A 25,652-nucleotide genomic window follows, 5' to 3' on the forward strand; every position below is an offset into this window, starting at 1 on the left:
GTCTGTCAAACCAAAGTATCAAAACAACATAAGAACATAGAACTTAACCGAACGTAGAACTTAAGCTTTACAGAGTCTGGGTATGTCATCAGTGCCCTGATCTTTCAGGTAGCCTGGGGATAGGAGCAGTTTTTTGCCTAACGGACATGCAAATACCCTTATATAACTTTTTAGGTGTGAGTAAAGTAAATGCAGTGCTATAAGAAAGGTACAGATGTCACTTTCACACAACTGTTTTTTCATGTTAAATGCTTATCTTTCATTTAATACTTTCCTAGGTCAGGAGCAGATGAATTCAGTTAGCTTGCTCGCTTCCTTCCTTCCTCAGATTCTGCTATAATATTGCGTTAGCTCATGCTATAACTCAGTGCTCATTTCTACACTGTTTGTTGTATTTACTAGACATAACAGAATTTTTGCATAATGCTAGTCTTATGCATGGCATTAATCTAAAATTATAGGGGTAATTAAGGAGGCTTGTATTAGTATGTTGAAGGGTTTGCACTATCTTTTGAAGTTCCTCTCTTATTCCCAGAAAATGAGTTTGACAGAATAAAACGGGCCTTGTTTTGGTATATAATTGCTGAATGTGTGCATTGCTGTTCTCAAGTTCAGGACTGTGCAGACTGAGTCTGACTGTGTTCTGATTCTGTGCTTTTCTCCCACATAGGTAATATTTGCAGAATTGTTTCAGCTTCCATCTCCACCACATATTGAGGTTATGTACACAGCACTCCTCATTGAACTGTGCAAACTCCAGCCTGGCTCTTTACCACAAGTTGTATCCTTTTCATGCTGCTAAAGAGCCTTTTTAAAATGGAGTATTTTTTTTCTTTTGTTCTGTACAAGATGGAATAGCAATAAATGTCAGCAGTAATATTCCCATATTTAGCTGTATGAAATTTTGCCAATAACACTGCTCACATGAAGGAATAACACAGCTCAACAGTCATAAGTAAAGCCTGCATTCAATTCTAAGCCTGTTCTTTAGCTTGCAGACCAGGCAAACTGAGAGACCTTGTTCCAATTCTTCCTCAGATCTTTTTGAGGAGCCCTCTTGTATCCAAGGGATGGAATAAATAACTTGCATGATTCTGAGCCCTGTTTTTACGTCAGGCCCCTTGTGGCATGGTTATAGTCACATTAAAACTGTAGTAGATAGTTTAAATTAACCTGTTTGAGTTTGCACTGAAATGGACTAGGAGTATTCATAAAGTCAATAATAATCTCTCAGGTCAGAGAGTAGCTAATGGTGAGGAAGGAAGTATCAGCTCCTAGCTAATTCTGAGTGTTGCACTGGCCCCTTTTCATTGTAGTTTTAGATTGTGTCTGAGCTAGTTGCTGAGACTGGAGGACTAACAGACATACCTACTGGTAATTTCATTCCCAAATTTTTATTCTACTGCTTGAAATCACCCAGTGATTGTAACCACATAGTCTAAATTCTCACTGAGACTATCCCTAAAATTTTGGGAACCTGCTTGCACTAAGTATCAATAGGAATGCAGCAACAAAGGATCAGGGTTGGCTGGCCATGGTCTTTGGGTCAGGCCAGTGTGGACGTACTTTCTTGAGCTGTTAATGATGAGCAAAGATGGTCCATTGATTAGGCAGCAACAGGAGCATGTGAAGCTAAAACTGTGAGATCATAAAAATGTGGTCCGTAACAAGGTTGATGTCCATTCATATCATTAGTGTGCAGTTTTTGTTGTCTCATGGTGGGGATTCTGGCTTCCAGTAAAAGCAGCTAATGGTCTCACTGTAATTAATGGAAGAAACCCAGACTTGGATTAGAGAATAGATGTTACTTATTGGAGAAAACTGCATGCTTCATTATTCATTTATTCCTGTGGCCTTTTCAAAATGGGGTAAGTCATGATATAGAGACAGGGAGCTGTCAGTAGAGAGTTGATGAAATAATCTCTGAAAAATTGAGAGTAACTTACAGTTTCAAATGCTTCTCTGTTAACTTTAATAAGAAACTTTCAGCTTGCACAAGCCACAGAAATGCTTTACATGCGCTTGGATACAATGAATACTACATGTATAGACAGGTAAGTATATATTTTGGAGACAACAGAAAATGTTTCTCATTTTTCTTGTGCATTGGATATTGATGTATTTTTTAAAAGGATCATCTGAAATCCTTGATAAACAGTTTGGTTCTGTACAAAATGTTTTTGGGGCTCTAGACTTGAGCCATCTGAAGAGAAGGTAAGGGATCGACTGACCTTGCCTTTCTTCCCCCAGAAACTCTTTCCTTCAAGTCACTAGTGTGATTAGCTATACAGTGCAGCTATAAAAACTATGACAACTCTTCCACATCCATACTCCCTTCTGTTATGTACTACTTTCTCCTCCCTATTGGCCTGAGGAAGGAAAGGGTTGGAAGTGAGTTTATGGGAAGGTTGGCTAGCTGGAAAAGAGCAGTGGTGTTTCTGTGGTTTGAGTGGTCTGCATTATGTAGAACTAAAATTACTGTGCAAAAACGTAAAAACCTGTAGACTTGCACTAAGGTTTTTTTCACTGCTTATTTTAGTAAGTCATTAGTGTCATATATGCACCAGAACAAGAGAGACTGCACATTCATCCATAAAGGCTGGCTTTTGACTCTCAATTCAGTCTTTTTGTATGAGTCAACATCGATGTCTGTTTAATGCATTAATGACTACAGATTGGAGAGTTTGGGCTTATCTTTGAGATTTTCTTATAGATATATTCTACTTGTCAGTTAGGAGGTTTGTGGGGATTTTTTTGTTTGTTTGTTTGTTGTTTTTCTTTGCAGTTCTGGTATTTAATAGAGCTTTCTTTTAAAAAAGGTTTATTAACTGGTTTTCCCACCACCTGAGTAACTTTCAGTTCCGTTGGAGCTGGGAAGATTGGTAAGTCAGTCTCTGTCTCCCATCAGAACTTAAACCTTCAAACTTATCCAGCAAATGTCACAACATAATGGTTTTGTTAACTGTTTTCCACTAACACTTTTGACCCCTCCCCCCACACCTGTTTACTACCATTACTTGGTAGACAAGGTTGGTAACCTTTAGTCACTATAAAAACAATCCCAGTTTTCTGTAATGAATATCCAAGCAGTACTGTGTTCTGTAAACAGTGGAAACCTGACTTGCTTGTAGATTTTTGTCCTTATCGCCTCAGTCAGTTGTTTGCAAGCTGAAATTTTCAGAAGGGTTCTCCTACTAATCAGTAATTTGCCTTGACTCTCCTTCCCTTTGGCTCCCTGCATTCATATGTGTAACCTCACTCTCTGAGTGCCATCCTAACATGACACCCCCCACCCTCCCCCTGAATCTTAATCTTTTGGCTTCTAGCAGGAGCTCCCTGCACCCCCTCAGTGCCTAATCATAGCTTTCCCAAAGCCTTGTATTCCAGGTACCATGCCTTCTGCTTTCCCCCATCCTGTCCTGCTCCCACATATAAAGAAAGATTACTTGGGGGCTTAGTCCTCCCTACAGTCTAACTTCTGCAGCCTGCTACCATACCTGCATCCCATAGCCAACGTGCCTAGGTGTCCCTGGGAAGAGGGGTGCAGCCCTGTATGTGATGCATTACTTCAGATTTACTTATGTCCCCTGCATTGTGCCAATTAGGAGTTGTGTGTTTGCTGCTTATCAAGTTTGTTTATGTTGACTGACCAAGTGGGAGCCTCCAAATAGCTGTTTTTTCATTGCCTGCATTCCCCTTGTTGGGAACAGATGTGGATATCTCTCTACCAAGCTGCCAGTTTTCACAAAACTTTAAAGAATATAACTGTCTCTGAGACTTCTCTTTCTCTGAAATGTATTTAATATCAGCTAAGAACCCAAAAATTGTTTGGAGGGAGGAACATAGTGAAATCATACAAGCTTTGTTTCCTCAGGAAAGCAGTCTAACCAACAGAGCAAACACTGCTTTAATTTTTTGGAGAAGCCATTCAAAAAGTTACCTTATGAAGAAGGGATTCCTAAGATTGCTAATGGCCAATAAGGAAATAGTGATAGACTGGCTCCTTATCTTCAAATTGTGTACACTGTAAAACATGAAAGTCTAAAACAGTTTGCTGACTAGGGAGTAATCTGCTGGTCAGCTGCTGTGGGCGATGCCTGTTTAGCTGGTAAGCAGAAATGCAGCTCCCAGAGTACAGAAAACAGAAGCAGTTAGCAGGGCAGTCAGCGCACCAGGGAGCTCCAGACAGTGTGGGGCTGTACAGCAATGGTGGTGATGTGCCACAGGGCTCTGTCCCCAGCACTGGTTGGAAACAACACCCCTGATAAATTAAAAGCCTTGTTCCAGATGGAGCTTTAGAGGAAGAATGTCACTGTCAACGTCTGGGGCTGCAGGAATTGCCTGAAGCAGGAGGTAGTGGTGGTTTTGCTTGTGGGAGGTGTGCTCTGGTCAAAAAGCAGAGTTGCCAGGTAAAGGAGCTGTGTAAGGAGGTGAGCAGGCTGTTGTAGTATTAGGGAAGGCAAACGGATCAACAGGGTCTGCGCAGAGACCTTGCAAAGACCAGAGCCTGAGCCACATAGTGCAAGGAAGAAGGGACAGCAAGAAGCTACACTTAAACCAGTGGTGGATGGAGATAGCCAAGATGGGGGAGGCTGGAGACTTGTAACTTCTGGAGCAGGAGAAAGGCTCCTTCTCTGCCCTTGGATCTGAACTTATAGGATCAGTACAGTCCTGTAATAACTAATGCAGAGGAGCAGGCTCTGTAAAGGAGGCTTCAGAGCCAGCTGGGCATGAATTGTGCATTAGCACCAGGAGGAAGCAGTGGATGATAATGGTTGGAGATCCCTTTCTGCAGGGGATGGAGGCACCCATCTGCTGACCAGACGTGCTGTCATGGAAGGTTTGTTTTTTGCTAAGGGCCCATAGCCAGGATGGTTGTGGAGAGACTGTTAAGACTTGTCTGGCCCTTGGACTATTACCTCTTGCTGCTCATCCATGTGGGCACCAATAACACTGCCAGGGGAGACCTGGAATATATCGAGAGTAACTACAGAGCTCTGGGGACAAAGGTGAAGGACACGAGTGGTATTCTCAAGCCTACATGAGGAGTGGATGCATTTTGTGAGTTAACAGCTGGCTGCATGGCTGGTGTTGCAGGCAGCACTTTGGTTTTTATGACTGTGGGTCCCTCTGAGGAATAAGGATTGCTAAGGAGAGCCAGGATCCATCTGACAAGGTGAGGCAAGAGCATCTTTGCCACCAGGCTTGCCAACCTGGTGAGAATGGCTTTCAACTAGGTATGTTGGGTGATGAAGTTCATACCATGAAGTGACATGAGGGAATGGAAAATGGGGTGGAAAGTACATGGGGCGAGGTGATGGGAACGAGAAAGCACTTGGAAGGATAAAGCAGGATGAAAGGGCCCCCTTCAAGTGCCTGTGCACAAATGCACACAGCCTGGGAAACAAAGTGCTAGAGCTCTGTGCAGATGAAGAACTGCGATGAGTAGCTGAGCTGTGGTGGGAGAGTTTATATAACCACAGTTCTGTAATGGATGGATTCAGACTCTTCAAAAAAGACAGGCAGGGAAGAAGAGGAGGGGAGTTGCCCTCTATGTGAAGGACCAGATTGAATACATAGACCTCTTCTATGGAATGGGCAACAGGCTGACTGAGAGCTTGTTGGTCAAGATGGGAGGAGAGGCCAGTGAGGGTGACATCATGGTGGGAGTTACAAACTACCTGATCAGGGTTAGAAAGTGATCAGTCATCTTTAAACAACTGGAGGAATTCTCTGGATCACAGACCCTGTTCTTTATGGAGGACTTAAACCTCCCTGACATCTGCTGGAAGGGCAACACAGAGGGATGCAAGTAGTCAAGGAGATTTTCGGAGGGCGTCAGGAATAACTTCTTGACACAGGTACTGGATGGGCCAACCAGAAGTGACACACAGCTGAATCTGCTATTCACTAACAAGAAAGAACTGGTTGAGGATGTGATAATCAGCAGCAGCCTTGGCTGTAGTGACCATGCAATAGTGGAGCTCAAGATCCTGAGGGGAGTGAGAAAGGAGAGTAGCAGAGTACAGACCCTAGACTTCAGGAGAGCAGATGTGGTCTTATTCAGGGAACTGGTAGGGAGGATCCCATGAGAGACAGCTCTGAAGGGCAAAGGAACTCCAAAGAGCTACCAGGTCTTTAAGGACACCCTCCTCCAAGTACATGAATGGTCTATCCTGATACTCAGGAAACCAAGTAGGCCAGCTTGGCTAATCAGGGAGATCATAACTGAGGTCCAATGCAAAAGGATGTGCACAGGAGGTGGAAGCAAGGACAGTCTACAAAGGAGGAATTTAGAAACATTGCCTGGGCATGCAGGGATGGTATTAGGAAAGACAAAGCTCAACTTGAATTGAGATTTGCAAAGGACATAAAGGGCAATGAGAGCTTCTGCTGCTACATTATCAGTAAAAGAATAAACAAGAAAAATGCAGGCCCGCAGCTGAATGGGGCAGGTGATTTAGTGACAAAAGAGATAGCTAAGGTACTCAATGCCTCTTTTGCCTCAGTCTTCACAGACGTGGTCTCCTGAGTCTCTGTGCTTAGAGATAGTGTTCAAGGAGGAGAAGAATTACCAGTAGTGGAAGAGGATCAAGTTGGGAATCTCTTGAGAAATCTCAACCCATACAAATTCATGGGACAAGATGGGATGCACCTGAGGGTGCTGGGAGACCTGGCCAATTTCATTGTGAAGCTGCCCTCTATTGTCTTTGAAAGGCTGTGTAGATCAGGAGAGGTCCCTGATAATTAGAGAAAGGTAAATGTTGCACCCATTTTCAAAAAAGGCCAACAGAACAATCTGTGGAACTATAAGCCTGTCAGTCTCACTTTGGTCCCTGGGAAAAATCATGGAGCAAGTCCTCTTGGAATGCATTTCTGAGCACAAGGGATAAGAAGGTGACTGGGAACAGTCAGTATGGGTTTACCAAGGGTAAATTATGCCTGACCAACCTCATTGCCTTGTATGAAAGGACTAAATTTGTGGATGAGGGGAGAGCAGTGAATGTCATCCACCTTGACTTCAGAAAAGCTTTTTACGTGGTCTCCTACAGAATCCTTGTATCCAAATTGGATTGTTATGGTCTAGATGGATGAAAACCTGTCTGGTTTGTCAGGCTCAGAGGGTAGTGGTTAATGGTTTGTACTCTACCTGGAGTCTGGTTACAAGTGGAGTACTATAGGGGTCAATCCTGGGACCTGTCCTGTTTAAGATCTTTATCAATGACCTGGAGGAGACAGAATGCACCCTCATCAAGCTTGCAGACAACATTACATTTGGGGGTGCAGTTGATATGCTTGAGGATAGGGCTGTCATTCAGAGGGACCTATTCAGGCTGGAGAAATGGCCTGAGAGGAATCTCCCAAAATTCTACAAGGACAAATGCAGAGTCCTGTACTTGGAATGAACTAACCCCCTGCAATGGTGCAGGTGGGGGACTGACTGGCTGGGAAGCAGCTCTGCTGAAAAGGACTTGGGGATCCTGCTGGACAATAGGCTAAACAAAAGCCAGTAGTGTGACTTGCCAGTGACAAAGGCCAAACAGTGTCCTAGGCAGTGTCAACAGGAGTGCATCCAGTAGATTGAGGGAAGTGATTATTCCCCTTTACTTGGCACTTGTTAGACCTCATCTAGAGTACTGTGTCCAGTTTTGGCCCCCCAATACAAGACAGACATTGAGAAACTGGTGGGAGTTAATCAGAGGGCCACCAAGCTGGTCAGGGGGCTGCAGCACATGCTCTGTGAGGAGAGGTTGAGAACTGTGCTTGTTCAGCCTGGAGAAAAGAAGGCTTCAGAGGGACCTAATAGCAGCCTTCAAATACCTATGAGGAGGTTACTGAGAGGATGGGGCCAGTCTCCTTACTGAGGTGCATGACAGGAGGATGAGAGACAGTGGCCATAAATTCAAACAGGGGAGGTTCCATCTGAATATAAAGCAAAATATTTCATTGTGAGGATAAGCACTAGAGCAGGGGCCCAGAGAGGTTGTGGCATCTCCATCCTTGGAGGTTTTCAGAACTGATTGGACAAAACCCTAGAGTGATCTGGTTTGAATTCATTGTTGACCATGCTTTGAGCAGGAAGTTGGTGTATGTAGCCTCCTGAGATTCTTTCCAACCTGAATGATTTTATGAATTGTGATTATCCAGTGAATGTTCCCTACCTGTTGTATCAGACCAAAACAGATTAGAACACAAATACATTTATTAGAAATGATTGTGTGTGGGTTTTTTTGGGTTGTTTTTGTTTGTTTGTTTTTTCCTTTGTTAGGTCAGACTGTCTTACTCAGGACCTTGAGAAGCCCAAATCCAAATTTGTGAGAGAGGTTTTGGAAAAATGCATGAGGTAAGTAAGACTTCCAAACGTCTTGCTTTTGTAGGTATGTTAAATTGAAGTTTGGCCATTGCTTCCAGGTAATGATGTATTCCTTTTAATGTGGCTCTTGTATTAAGCATACGTATTTTCTCAGTTAACTTTTTTAGATAAAGTCTGTTCTGTTGTCTTGCTCAGTTTTGTTCTAGTGTATCTGTTGTAGGGCACTGCTTTTCCTAGTGGACTGGGGGACAAATAGGTGGAGCAAGTGGAGGTGACATCCTTCTAGGTACAAAGTAAGGCGGCTTTACTTTTTCTGCTTGGGGATAGGTAAAAGGAGTTGATAATAGGGCAGGCAGGGAAGGAAAAAGAGTTCAGGTAATTTGCTGGAAAACAGTGGTTATTCACAGAAATAGGGGGGTATATTATATTATATTATATTATATCCCTAGTTTAAGATAAATAAGTATCTTGATTGTTCTGGGCATCTCCATTTCTCATGGACCTTAAAAAGAAGCTGCAAAAGCACAACAGCTGTCAGGGGTGGGCTAAAGGATTGTGGAAACGGGGGGGGGGGGTATATGAAGTGTGAAATTGTTGTGCTGCAAGAAGATTTCATTTTGTTTCTGGCTCCTTTTGATTTTACTGCGAATTTAGTAGAGGATTTCAGTGTTTGTAAGGTAAGAAAGATAGAAGGTAAAATGAAGCCATTTGGTTTAATCTTTTTTATTTTTCTTCCCCCCCCCATGTGCTTTTAATACCAGTATTTTACCAGTTGTCCCCATAGCATCTTAGTCTTGTGTCAGGATGAAATTCTAGTATTAAGCATCTACTAGAAAGTTTTGATTAAGTTAGCTCTTGCTATCTGTCAGGAACTACCATTGCATTGAGTAAACGTTTTGATTTTTTTTTTTTTTTTGCACAGTCCAAATTAAAAAAATAGGAAAAATACTTTAAATCGGCGAGTTCAGTCAGCCCTGATGATGATATGCCGTTATAATTCTACTGCTGTGAAACTTACTTTTGTAGGCTTTCCTACCATCAGCGAATAATAGACATTGTTCCTCCAAGCTTTTCTGTCCTCAGTCCTGCAAACCCAGTGTGTATTTACAAATATGGAGATGAAAGCAATAGTAAGTATTTCAGTTACTGGAACTTCAATTCCAAGCAAATTGTTTCAAAGCAAGGGAATGTCCTAGCTTGAGTGTCAAGTCACTTAACTTCATAAAGGGGAACTCAGCTGAAATAAATATGCTTGATTTTGATCTAGTGCTATGTCTGGATCTTTCTAATTTGAACCATTTTTTAAAAAATAAAAAAAAGTCTAGCTGTATGAGGTTAAATCATGCTGAGGGGACTGCAGTCTAGGTGCTACAGCATTGCTTTGGTTTGCCAGGAGTCTAAAAAAAAGAAAATTTCATTTATTTCCATCATTCGGGCAGAATACTGTGCAGAAATGAATGTAGCAAAAGATAATATGGACTTGTTTTTGAATGAATGGGGCACTTAACAATAAAAGATTTTACTGAACAAATTTGGTTTAATGGCGCAAGCAGAGAGGCAGCAAATCATGTGAAGGATCTGTCATTATCAAAGGCAGAGATAAGTGAGGAAATGCAGGTAAGTATTGTATTTTCAAGAAGCTGATGGAAATTAGAATGGAGTTTTAATCAGGGGGGTTATTCCCCCCTCAACTCTGAAGGTGCTAGAAAAGGGCTTGAATTTGTGAAGAATAGGAAACCAGTTGATGAATTTTATGGAATGGTCATTTGGACAGTGGTATTGGGAGCAGCAAGTTTTGGGGGTAGCTGGGAAGTGTACATGCTTCTCTGAGAAACACGCTGATGTAAAAATATTCATTCCATCCTAGACTTGAAAAGGATTATATGAACTTTCTGTTTTCATTTAGGGTCTCTTCCTGGGTATACTGTAGCACTCTGTTTAACGATTGCAATTAAAAATAAGGCCAGTAACGATGAAATCTTCAGCATTTTAAAAGATGTGCCTAATCCAAATAAGGATGATGACGATGGTAAGGACATCTGATATTAGGCATTGCAAGGTTATCATTAGTTTTGCATCTAAACCATTTTGCTGTCCTGTAGTTATGGTTTCTGCTGCTAATTGAACTGTATGCTTTCCTTTCTAATAGTTGGTTTCAGTTTAACAATAAATGGAAGTAACATACAATTGTCAGTGTTTCTTCTGTTCTTGTCATGTACAGAGACAGGTCTGTTCTAGTTAATAGAAGCAACCTGGCCCTTGATGTGGCTTCTGCTAATTATCCACAGAGGTGGCATGAAGGATTTTTAACGTTTTCCTTTGCCTTCAGCAATTAGAGCTCATTTCATGGTGTCAGCTTTGTCCTGAAGATCCAGTGCCTTTGCCCTACTTAAGAGCTTGCTTCCTGTTGATATAGTCCCATAGCAGTTAAAGGTAGCACCCTGGCTATCTTGGCTTTCCCTAGATCTAAATGAAACTGGCATTCTCACAATAGGACTTTGCTCAAGTTCTTTCCAGCTTTGCTGTTGGTCCAGCCACACCTAATGCTCGATTTCCAAAGCCAATGTGCTCTTGGGGTCTGAAAGGAGTGTGAGCTACGGGTTTGAGGAGTGATCTTTAAAACATAGGGACAGTTTGGGTAATACTGCAATACTTGTTAAGTGTTCTGTTATTCAGGCACAGAGCAGCAGTGAGCCTTTTTTTGCTTGAGAGCCAGTATTGTTTTCCTTCATTTGCTATAAAGAGCACATAGTAATTGATGTTCCTTTTTTTACCCGTTGTTGCCAGCAGGTCTACAGCAGCGTCCAGGGGATTCAGAACCATTCACCTCAAGTGTCCCACATCCCCTATGCACAATTGGTGCCCCCCTTCCCCAACCATTACAAATACCCAACCTCTGTATTATAATCATCTGCAGCTTCCTCTCTTCTCATCCATTCCCCCTTTCCCATGCTCTATGGCCTGCCTTGTCTCCAACCCAATGCAGACTTCTGCAGCATCTTCAGCTGTTATTCCCTGCTTCTCTCCATCAGTGCTGTTAGATGCCACTAGCATAGCTGTCTCTCTGCTGCTATTTCTCATTAACCTGGAACTATTTCTACATGTTTTCTCCATGACAGATGGGAGTCCCAAGATCTGCACCTTTTAGAATATATTTACTAACTCCCTGTTCAGCCTTGCAAAATCCAGTCGCTGAAACTTAATTTATTGTTTTAATTCTTTTTACAAAAATTATCTTTAAAGATTCTAGAGCAACTTAAAACCTCTACTTGAAGTACTTATTGTTTTAACTTTAAATAACTTGCAGATGAAGGATTCACCTTCAATCCTTTGAAAATAGAAGTTTTTGTACAGACTCTGCTCCATCTAGCTGCGAAGTCTTTCAGCCACTCCTTCAGTGCTCTGGCTAAGTAAGTGTGGTATGTGCATTATTTTGGGGCTTACAGAACCATTTCATTCTGACAGTGAAGTGCCTGATAAAATAACTCATCTACAGGTTTCAGTAACATTTTAGATGCTGCACAATGTGATGTGATGATGTGTTTTGGCCAGAAGCAGTAACACTACTAAAAGGAAGGTAATGTGAAAACTAGGTTACATAGCTGAATGGAGTTATTAACAAGACCATACACATCTTAAGCATGTTGATTGCATTGGGGTGAGGATTCTGTCTACTTTAAGTCTCTTGCAAGTATAAAGGTACATATCAATTTGGGGTTTTCCTGTTGTCACATCTGGGCATATCAGTGTTCTTCACCTGAGCATGACTGAGTACATCCTTGAATGTCTATGATCCTACCAGTAGCCCTGTAAGGGTTCTAAAATAGAGACTGTTTGGTACTCAGTCACTGCACAGAAGCAATTAGGTCTTTCCTGGAGTTTAATGTTGGCAGAAAGCGTGAGAGGAAATGTACATCTGTGCAGTGGAGAATGTTGCAAATGTCTGTTATTGAAATAAAAACCCCAAAATCTTTGTAGCGCTCTCAAATGCAAATGTTACTCCTGAAATTGAGCAGAAATAAATCCCCTTGTACCCTTCATTGTAGCCTACAAAGATGTCCTTCAACCCAGCTCTCACCTCGCTTTTGTTACTAACAAAAGGTATTGTGCTATGAGTTAGTTGCCTGCACAAGCATACTGCTGTTGGGTTGTGCTGTTGTGTTTAAATCGATCAATAACATGCAGGTTAGTTGGTTTAAAAAAAAACAAAACAAAACAAATGGGGGAGATCATTTGTGTGGCAGTTCATCAACTCATTAAGTGTGTAGATATTTCTGTATGTGACTCCTAATTCTGAAAACTTAATCTACCTAAAATATAAAGAGAGTTAATAGGAAGTCTTAAGTAATCTAACAGGTGTGGTGTGTTATGATTCTTTGTGCATACTATTGCAAAGTCTTGAGAAACACCCACTGTGTAATGAAAAACATCCTAGCTAGTGTCCGGATTAGCTACTTGCAAATCTATTACATCCTCTTTATGATAGTTTCTAAATCAAACAAATGAGGCAGTCTATACTTTCCTTTGAAAGAGGAAAGTTATTGCTCAAGCCATGGGTTCTCTGTTTTTGGTGTCATTTGCATTACTGAACTTTATTTAGACTTACAAAGTCCATGAGACAAAGATCTGTTACCTGACTGGAAGAAAAGTTGGAGCTGAAAATGGTCACAGTGCAGCAGATAGCTTATTGCCTGTCCTGGAGGTGCTTGCAAGTGCTTGGCTGCTTTGTGATGCTAATGAATTTTATGTTTAGAAGACCCCAAAGAATAATGGGAGAGGAGTACTGCTGCAGCTGTCTTTAAAATGTACTTACTGTAGTTTGCCTTGCTTTTTTTTCTCTCATATCAAGTCTTACCTATTCTTCCTTAACTGTCCAACAGCACATTATGCTACTAGTAGCTGAAGTGCTGGGAAGTCACCTTAGAGTGGATCAGGTGGTTTGTTTCTTTGCTGTGTATTCTGTATTCCAAAGACTGATGCATATTTAAATGTACAAAGCCATATAGCATATGCATGGGGGGAACCTTTCCTAAACCCCTTTGGCTGGCTCCATCTGTGAGTTCACAAGCATAATGTACTTTGGAGCATCACAGAGAAGGAACAGCTGGTAGATTAGTTCATTTTAAAATTAATCATTTGCCGAGTGTCCTGAGGAGCAAGTGATATTGCTTCATGTTGAGTGACTGCATACCTCCCATGACAGTATCATGTCTTCTACAGTGTGTTGCAACAACCAGTATGACTCAAAATCAGTTAAGTCGGTGGTTTTGTTTTTTTGGTTTTTTTTTTTAAATTTTAAAAAATCAATCCACAACTTCTTAAATATATCTAAGCAATATAAAATTTATTCTAGAATATTTTTGGAGTGCATGCTTTTAAAGACATGCTTTAACTTCTAGAGGATTTACTGCAACTGTTTAAGCAAAATGAGATGAAAATAACTTATTTTTGACACTGCATACTTGATGCTGTTAAAGTCTCTCAGTAGGAAAGAGGTGGCCATGTGTCTTACTGAATTATTTTCCTATTTATACAACTTTATATACTTTACAAATATAACAGCTTGATTTTTGTCTGCACGTGGAAGATTTATGATGATGGTTTATAACAAACGATGGTCACTAGCCTACAGTCAGTAACATAAGAAGCAGGACTCTGTGTATTCAGAGCTATAGTGGTTTCACTGCTGCATATCAACAGTGATATCCATAAGGTCAAAAAGAGCCATTTAAACTTTATAGCTACGTTACATAAACTGGGCTGTGAATACTGACATAGGAGTCAGCTTAACTCTACTGAAATAGATGCTCTCAGTGCTTTCCTCAGTAGGGGGGAGATTGAATAATGGTCTACGGTTGTGGAAACACCTATCAATAGGCAAAGTCCAAGGCACAAAAAGCAGCAAATTTCACTCTGCCTGCATACAGATAAGCACACCGAGCAGCAGAGTTCTCTCCTGCATTTAAAAGCATGAGAACTGTAGCCTAGCTTTGAGGAGTAAGTTTGTCCCTGAGGCAGGGTTACATTGCTTTTAGGAGTTGTCTTGTCTCTGCAACCTTTTAAACTCAGGACAGTTCTATTTGTCAGGGGGTAGCCTTTCCAGAATTGTTGCAGATTGGCCAAAAGAAAATGTTGGGACCATCTAAACCACTTACTATGTGTCTCCCGATTCATTGCCCTGATCCTGACCCCTCCATTGACTACTTATATTTCTTTAAAGGTTTCACGAAGTATTCAAAGTACTTGCTGAAAGTGATGAGGGGAAACTCCATGTCCTGAGAGTTGTATACGAGGTTTGGAAGAATCATCCACAGGTAAGAGCATCAATGGCAGATATTTGTTGAAGTTTCCACTCACAGAAAGTGATTTTAAAATATAAAGCATTACAATTTCCTTTGTTTACTTAAAAATACTGTCTGTTGTCTATTTGTATTTAAAAGAATTGAAGTTGTGTTTACTACTGTTAAGTGACTTAAACTGGACATCAAATTTATTCTCTATCAGTGAGACTTTCACGTTAAAAGTTCAGTGTAGAAGACTTTCAGCTTTGTGCTACACTCTGGTTTACAAGAGAATAACTTAAAAACCAAACCCAATCCAACCCTGTTTTTCTTCAAAATTTCAATACTAGAACAGCGTTCTTGTGCTATATGCTTTTTAAGATGTAGATCTTGTAACACAGAAGTAGGCTGAAGAGAGAACCTGGTTAGTAGGTAAGCAGGCAAAAAGAGAGAACCTGGTTATTTAGCACTTGTGTGGTTTTTCACTAGCAATCACAATGAGCCACAAAGACCAGGTTGGAATCAGTGTTATGCACAAAGCAAGTAAACCTGCTCTCAACCAACATTCAGAAGAGATTTGTCTGTGACACTACCATGGTTAAAGTTCATTCCTGAATCTGATGAAATAATGTGCTGAAAGAACCATGAAAAATACCTCAGTTGTTTAAAACATGCAATTTCTTCACAGCAGTTGTTGTTTCCCCATGTTGTCATTGTTTTATAAATGGAGATCAGTAAGAAACTTGTGTTCAATTTTACCTGCATTAGTTATTTGGATATTTCTCCCTGGTGTGTTTGTAATATATGATATTATGTCTGGAAATGATTGGCGCCTCAGTTGCATGAGCCAGACTTCCAAAAGTAATCTCATTGAGTGCTGGAGAATCCTTGCATCTGCTACTCGGTCTAAGGCCCATTTTCTAGGGTTACTAAAAGATTACTTTTAATATTCTTAAAAGTAAGGTCCTGAAAGAGAAGTAAGATATTGTAAAATAGCTTCTTAAATAAAAGGATCAAAAAAGCAGAGATTAAGTATATATATATAAATTCCTACCTGAAATATCAACCTTTAAATTATGGATGGTCACAGCCTCAACTATTTTCTGGGGGCACAAAGGCTTTGATGTCATAAAAGGAAACTTTAACATCAAGATTTAATACTTTCACAAATTCCTATGTCTGTGTTACATGAAGGCTCAAACTAGGTAATCTGGATAATGCCAGGAAGAATTTCTTAAGACAAATGCATATAGGAAGCAATCTTGGAAATTGAGAAATGAGGCATGAGTTCTCTGATTCATTCCGTTACTTTAGTTTTCTACCATAAATTGAGCTTTGTTACACTTCCCTATTCTATTTGAGAATGGATGATTATGAGAATAAATATGTTGCAGGTTGAGTTTCTTGGGTATTGCGGTATGGAGTACATGAATAATTAAGATGGGCCCTTTCTTCTGAATGGCACAAAGCTGTTCTAATCACAAGATAGTTTTTGTAGCTACCTGCTTGATTTTCCCACAGGCCTCATCAAGGTAGGGTCCTGTAGTAAATACTTATATACAGTGCTGGTTTCATTCTAAAATGAAGAGGTCCTGCAGGAAAGAGCATATGGTTGTGGTTGGGGACCGTTGCAGTCCAAGGAGATTAGGCTAGCAGTTGCTGTTACCTTATGGTTATGTAACAGGAACATATCTTCTGGTTGGATATTCCAATGTTGACTATTGGGACTTGCTTCTCTGATGCCTTGTCTCAAAATTCAGTTCTTGTATTTTTGCTCTTGGGAATAGCAGAAGTAGTCACTTGAATGAAAACTGAAGTCATCACTCTCATGAGGAGTAAAGACAACTTGTTAAAATGTGAATGCATGCTTGGCATGATTGATACAACTCCCCTAGTCTGAGCATTTTTAGGTTCAGCAAATGAGATGTCTGCTTTAAGCAGTACTAGCTTCCTAAAGTGTTTGAAATCACCCATTAGTTTGACTAATGTATTTGCAAAGTTGCATAAAACCAAACTTGACTCTAATAGCTTTTCATATAACCCAACACTGGTTGTACCTTAGCCCACAGTAATTTCACAGACTCCATGTTGCAGCAGGTAAACTTGACCATTTCTTGTGGTAGGAATGACCATCTTGTCTTTCCCAAAATGTAGATGATTGCTGTTCTTGTGGATAAGATGATTCGAACACAGATTGTTGATTGCGCTGCAGTAGCAAACTGGATCTTCTCTTCAGAACTTGCACATGATTTTACTAGGTAACAAGCATGGAATTTCTGTCTTCAGTTGCTTTTTATCTGAATTTTTATTTTAAATGGTTAGAATCCTTTTTTTTTTTTTTTTTAAAACTTAAAATAATTGCAGTTTTTACTTTCATCATTTTGCTTTAAACTCTACATAAAATTGTGTTGCTTCCCTAAAACACAAGCTTTAGTATTTTCATCTGAGCTGCAGCGTGCATTTCTGTGTCCTGCAAAAAGCTATGCTAGCAAGATTCATGCAAGTAGCCTGTAAGTTTGCCAAAGTGGAAGGAGAAGCTCTAGGACCATTTCTGGGCAAGAACCATTAACCCTGTTGTATAGCTGCTAGCCTGGTGGAGTCTTGGCTTGCACCTAGGGCATGTATCCTGCATCACCCTCAGATATATTTACTGTGAGTGGGGAAAAATACTCAGACCTGGCAGTTTGATGCTAGTAGTGTTGCAGAATGATTCTGAAATAAAGCACTGGTTTGGTAATTCAGTACAAAGTACAGGTAAGAAGTGAGTGATATGCTTTCTTAATATTGAATGTTTGCTCACTCCAGTAGATGTCCTAGGTAATGATAATGATGAAATGTTGTAAATTTCCCCCAGATCAGTGTTGTGCGCTTCTCTGTTTATTAGTTTAACTTGCTCTGTAGCAATAGAAAGTTGCCCTGTTTCTGATGGTTTCAATAAGAAGAGTTGAGAGTTACAGCAGACCTGTGTATTTTCTGTCTTGGAAGAGTGTGCAATTTACTGTTTTGGGTTCTGCATCTTTCCTAGGTTCTATGTCTGGGAAATCTTACATTCCACAATTCGCAAAATGAACAAGCATGTACTGAAGATTCACAAAGAACTGGAGGAGACTAAGGCAAGATTGGCAAGACAGCACAAAAGAGTAATTTTTTTATTTTTTTTTTATACATATATTTGATATTAAGTAACCTGCAGGCTGTCACGTTTCAGACTGACATGCAATTGGTTCTTGGAGGGGCTGAATAAAAATACTGTCAGGAGGCATATCTACATGTGTTGCCATCTCTAGTACTAGGACACTAAAGTTGACACGTTTTTTTATGTTTTTCTAAAGGCTGTTAGAGCCTGAGGATTCAGTGAAGTCTTTAAAGAAGTTCACGTGCATTTGCACCATTCAAGGTTTTTCTCGTAAGTTTTTGTTCCAACATGAGCTTCTTTCACTCTATTTTTTGAATCTTGGTTCCTGTTACATTACTGGGTAGCAATAGGAACAGTCAAATTCATACTCAAGTTTACTGTAGGTTCTGTTAGTTACTTTCAGATTTTACTAGTAAGGTAGTCATTTAGGACCTCGTATCTTGTGTGGAGAAGTGCATGGAAAAAGCCAGCTGTCATTGAGAAGCAGAGATAGTTGTTGCTGTTCTTTTAACAGGTGCTGCTGGATTCGGACAGTTGCATCTGCCTTTTGCTTCTCTTGGATTTTATTTTCGAATGTCCTTGTATGACCTAGACTACTATTTACAGTGAGATGATTATCAAATATTTTTAGACACATTGTGTGGACTCTTAAGTCCTAAGTGATAGTAGAAGCTTGTTATTCCTGGACAAGCAGCTGCGTTACTGGGATTTTTTACTGCACTTGGGAAAAAAAGGTGCTTACTGTGCCTTCCCCATCTGGGTGTTTTATGACACCAAATACTTTCAGTGTCCCTAACCAGCCGCTCCAGTCTAATTAGTCCTTTTTTTAATTCACTTTTGGCTATTTTGGGGCTTTGGGTCTAAGTAACGATGCTGTAAAGTACGGTGAGAGTGGTATCTCCTGTAGCAGCCCCAGAGGGCAGGACCCAAGACAGTTTGGCTGACTAAAATATTTAATCCTGATATTGAATGAAGCCAATTTATAGAAATTATCTTAGTTTCATAGAAAGGAGAGTATTTCCTTGTTGATCTATGGTCTTCCAGTACCTGCACAAAACACTAGGCTACTTCTAAATCTTTGGCTTAGGTTAACATCAGAATTTGGCACGACATGGAACACATGCAAAAAATGTCACCAGCGCAAGTCATTTCCTATGAGCATCAACTGAAAGATCGCTAGGACCTCATGGTTTGCTGATGTCAGTTCATCCCAGCTCTTTCAACTCTTTTCCTTGCTCATTCCTAGCAACAGCCATGGTAGTTGCTTGTCTCCTCAATTTATGTTCATCAGCAATTAACAAATGTTTGTGAGTATTGAAGAGCTATTCATTGATTTCACTGTGAGGCAAAGAGATTGTCTGGTATCATTCAATGGATATGCCTATGTTTTTGTTTCTGTACTGTCTCCTAGCTGCAGCTCTTGAGTACCCAGTGCTTTCAAGGGCAGTGTTATGCCATGAGATAACCTTTGTAAGTAAATGCATTGGGTCTGGCTGGGATGGAGTTAACTTTCCCCATAGTAGCCCTCATAGGACTGTGCTTTGTATTTGTAGCTAGAACAGTGTTGATAACACACCAATGTTTTGGCTACTGCTGAGCAGTGGTCCCACAGCAGGGAGGCTGTCTCTCCAACCCCCCCCACCCCCAAAGTCCAGTAGGCTGGGGGTGGGCAAGAGGTTGGGAGGGGACATAGCCAGGACAGCTGACCCAAAGTGACCAAAGAGATATTCCATACCATATGATGTTGTGCTCGGCAATAAAAGCTGAGAGAAAGGAGGGGGAGGGGCATTCGTTATTAAGGTGTTTGTCTTCCAAAGCAACCGCTACACGCACTGAGGCCCTACTTCCCAGGAAGTGGCTGGGTATCACCTGCTGATGGGAAGTAGAGAACAGATTTTTTTTTTTATTTATTTGTTTCCTTTGATTCCTCCCACGGACTTTGCTTTTCTTTATTAAACTGCCTTTATCTCAACCCACGAGTTTTTCATCTTATTTTCTCCCCCTGTCCCACTGAAGAGGGGGAGTGATAGAGTGGCTTGGTGGGCACCTGGCAGCCAGCCAAAGTTAACCCACCACAGTAAAATAGACAAAATATGAGTAGTTCTGGAAGCAGATGCTTTACCAGACTGCAGTTCCTCATTGAGGATGTAAAATATCAAATTTTGATGGCCCCAGTGCTAAGTGGACTGGCATGTTATGGGATGAGGCCAAGGCTTACCTGCCTGCTCCTAGGGGAGTTACACAGTGTCCACTGGTCCTTGAGCAGTTAGTCTAGGTTGTGTGTGTGTGTGGTATGATCCTGTGGTGAAGAAAATGTCAAAATTCTCAATTACTACAAATTCTCAAGTCCTTCTGCTTTAAATATTGCAGTAATTCAGAGTTGTCAGAGTAACTTTCAAGTTACTAGTTTGCATTCAAAAATATAAATTGCAAGTGTGATTTGCATACAGTAGGTGAGTTAGCACATGGCCCTATTTTTAAGTTGCACATACTCTTTTTACAAAAAATTGATGTTTATACCTGTTAATTTATGGATATTATTGCAGAGAAACAACATTGTGAGAGTGAAGCGATATCTGTAACTGAATGTATTGAATGTGCCTTACTCTACCAGATTCCCCCTTTCTTGCTATACATCATTTAATCACAGAATGATTGAGGTTGGAAGGGACCTCTGGAGGTCATCTGGTCCAATCCCCCTGCTCAAGTAGGGCCACCTGGAGCCGGTTGCCCAGGACTATGTCCAGATGGTATTTGAATATATTCAAGGAGGGAGACTCCACAACCTGTTCCAATGCTCAGTCACCCTCACAGTAAAAAAAGTGTTTCCTTATGTTCAGACAACACCTTCTGTGTTTCAGTTTGTGCCCATTGGCTCTTGTCCTGTCGCTAGACACCAATGGAAAGAGCCTGGCTCTGTCTTCTTTGCACCTTCCCTTCAGGTATTTATATATATTGATTGATAAGATCCCCCCTGAGCCTTCTCTTCTCTAGGCTAAGCAGTCCCAGCTGTCTCAGCCTTTCCTCAGGAGAGACACTCCAGTTCCTTAATCATCTTAGTTGCCCTTTGCTGGACTCTCTCTACTATGTCCATGTCTCTCTTGTACTGAGGAGCCAAGAACTGGACACAGGGCTCCAGGTGTGGCCTCACCAGTGCTGAGTAGAGGGGAAGGATCACTTCCCTCGACCTGCTGGCAATACTTTGCCTAATGCAGCCCAGGATACCATTAGCCTTCTTTGCGGCAAGGGCGCATTGTCGGCTCATGTTCAACTTGGTGTCCACCAGGACCCCCAAGTTCTTTTCTGCAAAGCTTATTTCCAACTGGTTGGCTCCCAGCATGTACTGATGCATGGGGTTGTTCCTCCCCAGGGGCAGGACTTTGCACTTCCCCTTGTTGAACTGCAGGAGGTTCCTTTCAGCCAATTTCTCCAGCCTGTCAAGGTCCCTCTGGATGGCAGCATCACCCTCTGGTGTATCAGCCACTCCTCCCAGTTTGGTGTCATCTGCAAACTTGCTGTGAGGGTACAGTACACTCTGCCCCATCATCCAGATAATTAATGAAGATGTTGAACAGGACTGGACCCAGTATTGACCCTGGGGTACACTGCTAGTTATTGGCCTCCAACTAAACTTCGTGCCCTCTGGGCCCGGCTGTTCAGCCAGTTTTCAATCCCCCTCACTGTCTGCTCGCCCAGCCCATACATCAACAGCTTCTCTATGAGGATCTTATGGGAGACAGTGTCAAAGGCCTTCCTGAAGTCAAGGCAGACAATATCCGCTGCTCTCCCCTTGTCTACCAGGCCAGTCATTTCATTGTAGAAGGTTGTCAGGTCGGTCAAGCATGACTTCCCCTTGGTGAATCTATGTTGACTACTCCTGATGACAGTCTTGTCCTTCATGTGCCTGGAAGTTGTTCCCAGGATTAGCTGCTCCATCACCTTCCCAGGGTGAGGCTGACTGGCCTGTAGTTCCCTGGGTCCTCCTTCTTGCCCTTCTTGAAGATAGGAGTGACATTTGCTTTCCTCCAGTCTTCGGGCACTTCTCTCAATCACCATGATCTTTCAAAGGTTATTGAGAGTGGCCTTGCAATGGCATCTGCCTGCTCCCTCAGTGCTCATGGGTGCATCCCATCAGTGCCTATGGACTTATGTACATCCTTTTTGCTTAAGTATTCCCTGACCTGATCCTCTTCCACCAAGGGTATGTCTTCCTTGCTCCAGCCTTTGCCCCTGGTCTCTGGGGCCTGGGATTCCTGAAGGCTGGTCTTGCTAGTAAAGACTGAGGCAAAGGCAGCATTCAGTACCTCAGCCTTTTCCGTGTCCTGTGTCACCAGGTCCCCTGTCTTATTCAGCAATGGGCCCACATTTTCCCCAGTCTTCCTTTTGCCACTTATGTACTTATAGAAGCCCTTTTTGTTGTGTTTGACCTCCCTTGCCAGATTCAATTCCATGTAGGCTTTGACTGTTCTAACATCATCCCTGTATTCTCAGACAATGTCTCTGTATTCCTCCCAGGTTACCTGTCTCTGCTTCCACCTTCCTTTTTGTGCTTGAGTTTGGCCAGGAGCTCCTTGCTCATCTACGCAGGCCTCCTGGCATTTTTGCCCGACTTCCTGCTCGTTAGGATGGACTGCTCTTGATCTTGGAGGAGGTAACCTTCCAATATTAACCAGCTTTCTTGGGCCCCTCTTCCCTCCAGGGCCTTATCCCACGGGATGCTTCCAAGCAGATCCCTGAAGAGGCCAGAGTCAGCTCTCCTCAAGTCCAGGGACGTGAGCTTGCTTTTTACCCTCCTCCCTCCTCAGTAGGTAGGGTTCCCACTTCTCCTTCTCTAATAATAGCTGCTACTACAGACTGTATCCATAATTGTGCTTGGATACAGCTCAAGGCAAGAGAGGTATTACCTTGAGTTGCCCCGAGGGTGTTTACAATTAATTGATGGTCATTTTTGTCTATTCGTTCCCAATAAGGCAGAATGTCTGATAGGAGCCATTGACTTGCTCCTAATGCCAATAAAGATGATTTTAGTGGGTGTTCTAATTTGTTTCGGTCATCGGTAGCAGCAGTTAATTTGTTCATTAGGACTTCAGTGTCTATGCTGTTCAATACTCCCAGTCCTGTTCTTAAGATACCAGTCACATATCTTTTTGGTCATTTTGAAGAGGTGAGAGTTCGTCCATGTAACCATGCTAGCCAGCCAGTGTAAGCTTCTCCCAAAAAGGCAGAACAGTCTGATCTAATTGCTGACACATTAATGTGCAGTGCAAGTTCCACCCTTTTTAGGGACCAACTAGGATTAAAGAAAACTCACTGTTGTCCTATATTTTTAATTATATAAGGGCCAGTGTTATAAATGTAAGGAGATAACTTAATAAAAGGCTGAGTTGGTGAGGACGGCTGCTTGATATCAATTTTGAATTGGAGGCTTAAGCTGGAATGAAATTTGGAGTCTGCCCAAAGACACATTATAAGTGCTGAGCGGAATATAGTAAAATTATACCAACATTCGTGCCCAAAAGGACAGGTATGTGTGTTATCAAGACCATGTCCTTGTTTTCCTTCAGCATAGTCCATAATAATGCTTAAAACTGTTGTGCACTCAGTGTGATTTTCAGTTTGGCATCCTACTGAAATGATGTCTCCTATTGTTCCCTTTAAAGATGGAATCTGTCGATCCTTGTCTTTGTTTTTTATAATCCACTCTCGTCTATGAAAGGCAATGTCATTATGTAGTACTACTGCAGGTAAATTTAGAGATTTAGCGGAATAAGTGTCGGGTGCAAATTCATTAGAGCCTATATAAGCATTAACCCAGGGCCACCCCATCATACACAAATTCCATTTTTTGCGCATGTCAATCTTAAATTTAATCATCAGTTCTACTCTACAGTGGGCCCATCCGCACATCACAAAAACAGGCTGTACTAAGGTGAAATTGTACCAACAATCTAGGTTGTCATAATCGCAAAATTTCATGTCTTTTCTAGTCCAAGTGGAATCAGCATTATAAACAGTCATTTCTGTCAGTTTCCAGTGGGTAGATTAATTGATTACTCGGCATCCTACTTTAATCTCTTCTCCTGGTGTGCCTCGGAGTAGGGGAACAAAATTTTTCCTGTCCCACCTCCATTCATTTCTTAAGTATATTTCATTTCCATGCATAACTAAAGTAGAAAGGTTCAAGCCTGTCCTTTCCCTCAATGTTCCCATACTTCCAGTATATCTTACCAGTGCATGGTCCCATGGGCTTGGTGTGTGAGCAGTGGCAATTATACCTACTCAGATTAACAGGAGGAAAAGAGAAGTTGGGGTAGGGGCACATAGTCGTTGTTGTCGTTGCCATTGATATTGATCCCAGCAGGTTAATGCGAAGAGGGGGCAGAGTATATACGATGAGGTAAAGATGCCGATGTCTAGTATAATAGTTGTTCCCATGGGGTCATTAGTGGGATTCATTGTTTTCTGTAAAAGAAAGGAAGAGTCTCGGTGGGGAAGGCCAAATGGGTTACCCCTTTTATGATACAGGATAAATCCATCTAGCACTGATTCCATGTTCTGCTCCACTATTGTCAATTGTTTCCCATGCTATTGTTCCTTGTGGCTTAGAGTCGTTGGTACTGTTCCAACAGATGGTAGTTTTACCATGACGGGTTGCCCTGGTTTCATTGAAGGCCAGATATGCCCGTTATCTAGCGGTTTATCTAAAGGAGCCGTCAAGAAAGCTTGAGTAACTGAGCTTCCATAGGGACCATATCTATTATTCAGTTGGTGTAGGGTTTTTGAGAGGCAGGCGTCCCATTGTCCTTTGTGTGGCTTAAGATACCTTTTCAGTAGCCCATTGGCCCGTTCAACCATACCATTAAATTGTGGATAATATGGAGTGTGGAACACCCATTTTATTCCTTCTTGTTTTGCCCATTCTTGTACTCCTTTATTAGTAAAATGTGAGCCATTATCACTCTGAATGGAGTCAGGAACAGGCAGAATTGAGAACCATGAGGAAAGGCCTCGGATGGTGTTTTGCCCTTTGGCACTTTGTGGCCATTAAAAGTCCAGACACCACTTCTATGCCTGTCAGAATATACCTGTATCCAGCGGACGGTTTTAAAGGACCAATATAATTGATTTTTCGGGTAGACCATAATGTTTTCCCTTCTTTAATGTGCAGAGGTGGTGCTTTATCAGGATGATCAGTTTGCAGTCTGAGTCGGCATTGAGGGCACTCAGTAAGTATGGTTTCATGTGTTTTTCTGTCAAGAGGCCAGCCTTGGCTTTGTGCTGCAAAGTAAAGGGCATCCTTTCCACTATGTCCTAACTTAAGATGTAACCATTCTCCTAACCGGTACCATTCGGGGTCTATAGTGACTTTCCTAATTTTAGTTAGCTCATCTACCTTTTGATTCTACTTTGTAGCTGGTTGGTCACCCTTAGCATGAGCTTTCACCCATCCCATCTTGAAAGGTGTTTTCCTGGCTATGTCTAGCAACAACTGCCAATCTTTGCTTCTCCAAACTGGGGATCTGTTTACTTCCCATTTTAGGGTTTCCCATTGACATAAGCCACTGTGTCGCACCTGCCCAAACAACATGAGTCCACATATATAGCTTTCCCTCCATTTTGGGCAGCAAGTACAACAGCTCTGAGTTCTCCAACCTGCGCACTACCCCCTCCATCTTCCACTACCTGCTTGCCAGTGGTGATGTCAAGGGCCATGGCTCTATATTGCCATTTCCCTTTTATCCTTTGGGCTGAGGCATCTGTGAACCAAATACCATCGGCCAGCATATTCTCAGTTAAGGGTGGAGCATCTAGAATTGGCGAAGGTTTGAGAGGTTGTTGCAAAGCTAAAGAGTCAGTATTTACAGGTATCTGTAATTTGGAAACTTTGATGTGTCCTTCAGTTAACTGCATGTTCTCGGCA

At 41.7% G+C, this 25,652-nt stretch overlaps 1 protein-coding gene and 1 long non-coding RNA gene across 3 annotated transcripts in view; one reads left to right on the forward strand and one right to left on the reverse strand.

Moving 5' to 3' along the window:
• The window catches only part of LOC138683512 (uncharacterized), a 143,903-nt gene that overhangs the window by 91,831 nt on the left and 26,420 nt on the right, over window positions 1–25,652 (reverse strand). The gene's annotated exons all lie outside the window — the stretch shown is intronic.
• The window catches only part of LOC138683509 (nuclear cap-binding protein subunit 1-like), a 57,012-nt gene that overhangs the window by 21,119 nt on the left and 10,241 nt on the right, over window positions 1–25,652 (forward strand). For both annotated transcript variants that reach the window (XM_069775408.1, XM_069775409.1), the window contains 10 exons: window positions 671–781; window positions 1,990–2,054; window positions 2,820–2,882; window positions 8,270–8,344; window positions 9,341–9,444; window positions 10,221–10,343; window positions 11,622–11,724; window positions 14,535–14,628; window positions 16,750–16,853; window positions 17,621–17,735. In XM_069775408.1, coding sequence (XP_069631509.1) covers window positions 671–781; window positions 1,990–2,054; window positions 2,820–2,882; window positions 8,270–8,344; window positions 9,341–9,444; window positions 10,221–10,343; window positions 11,622–11,724; window positions 14,535–14,628; window positions 16,750–16,853; window positions 17,621–17,735 — 957 coding nt within the window. The remainder of the gene's footprint in view (window positions 1–670; window positions 782–1,989; window positions 2,055–2,819; window positions 2,883–8,269; window positions 8,345–9,340; window positions 9,445–10,220; window positions 10,344–11,621; window positions 11,725–14,534; window positions 14,629–16,749; window positions 16,854–17,620; window positions 17,736–25,652) is intronic.

This window comes from Haliaeetus albicilla, chromosome W, assembly GCF_947461875.1.
Source record: "Haliaeetus albicilla chromosome W, bHalAlb1.1, whole genome shotgun sequence".
NCBI lineage: Eukaryota > Metazoa > Chordata > Aves > Accipitriformes > Accipitridae > Haliaeetus > Haliaeetus albicilla.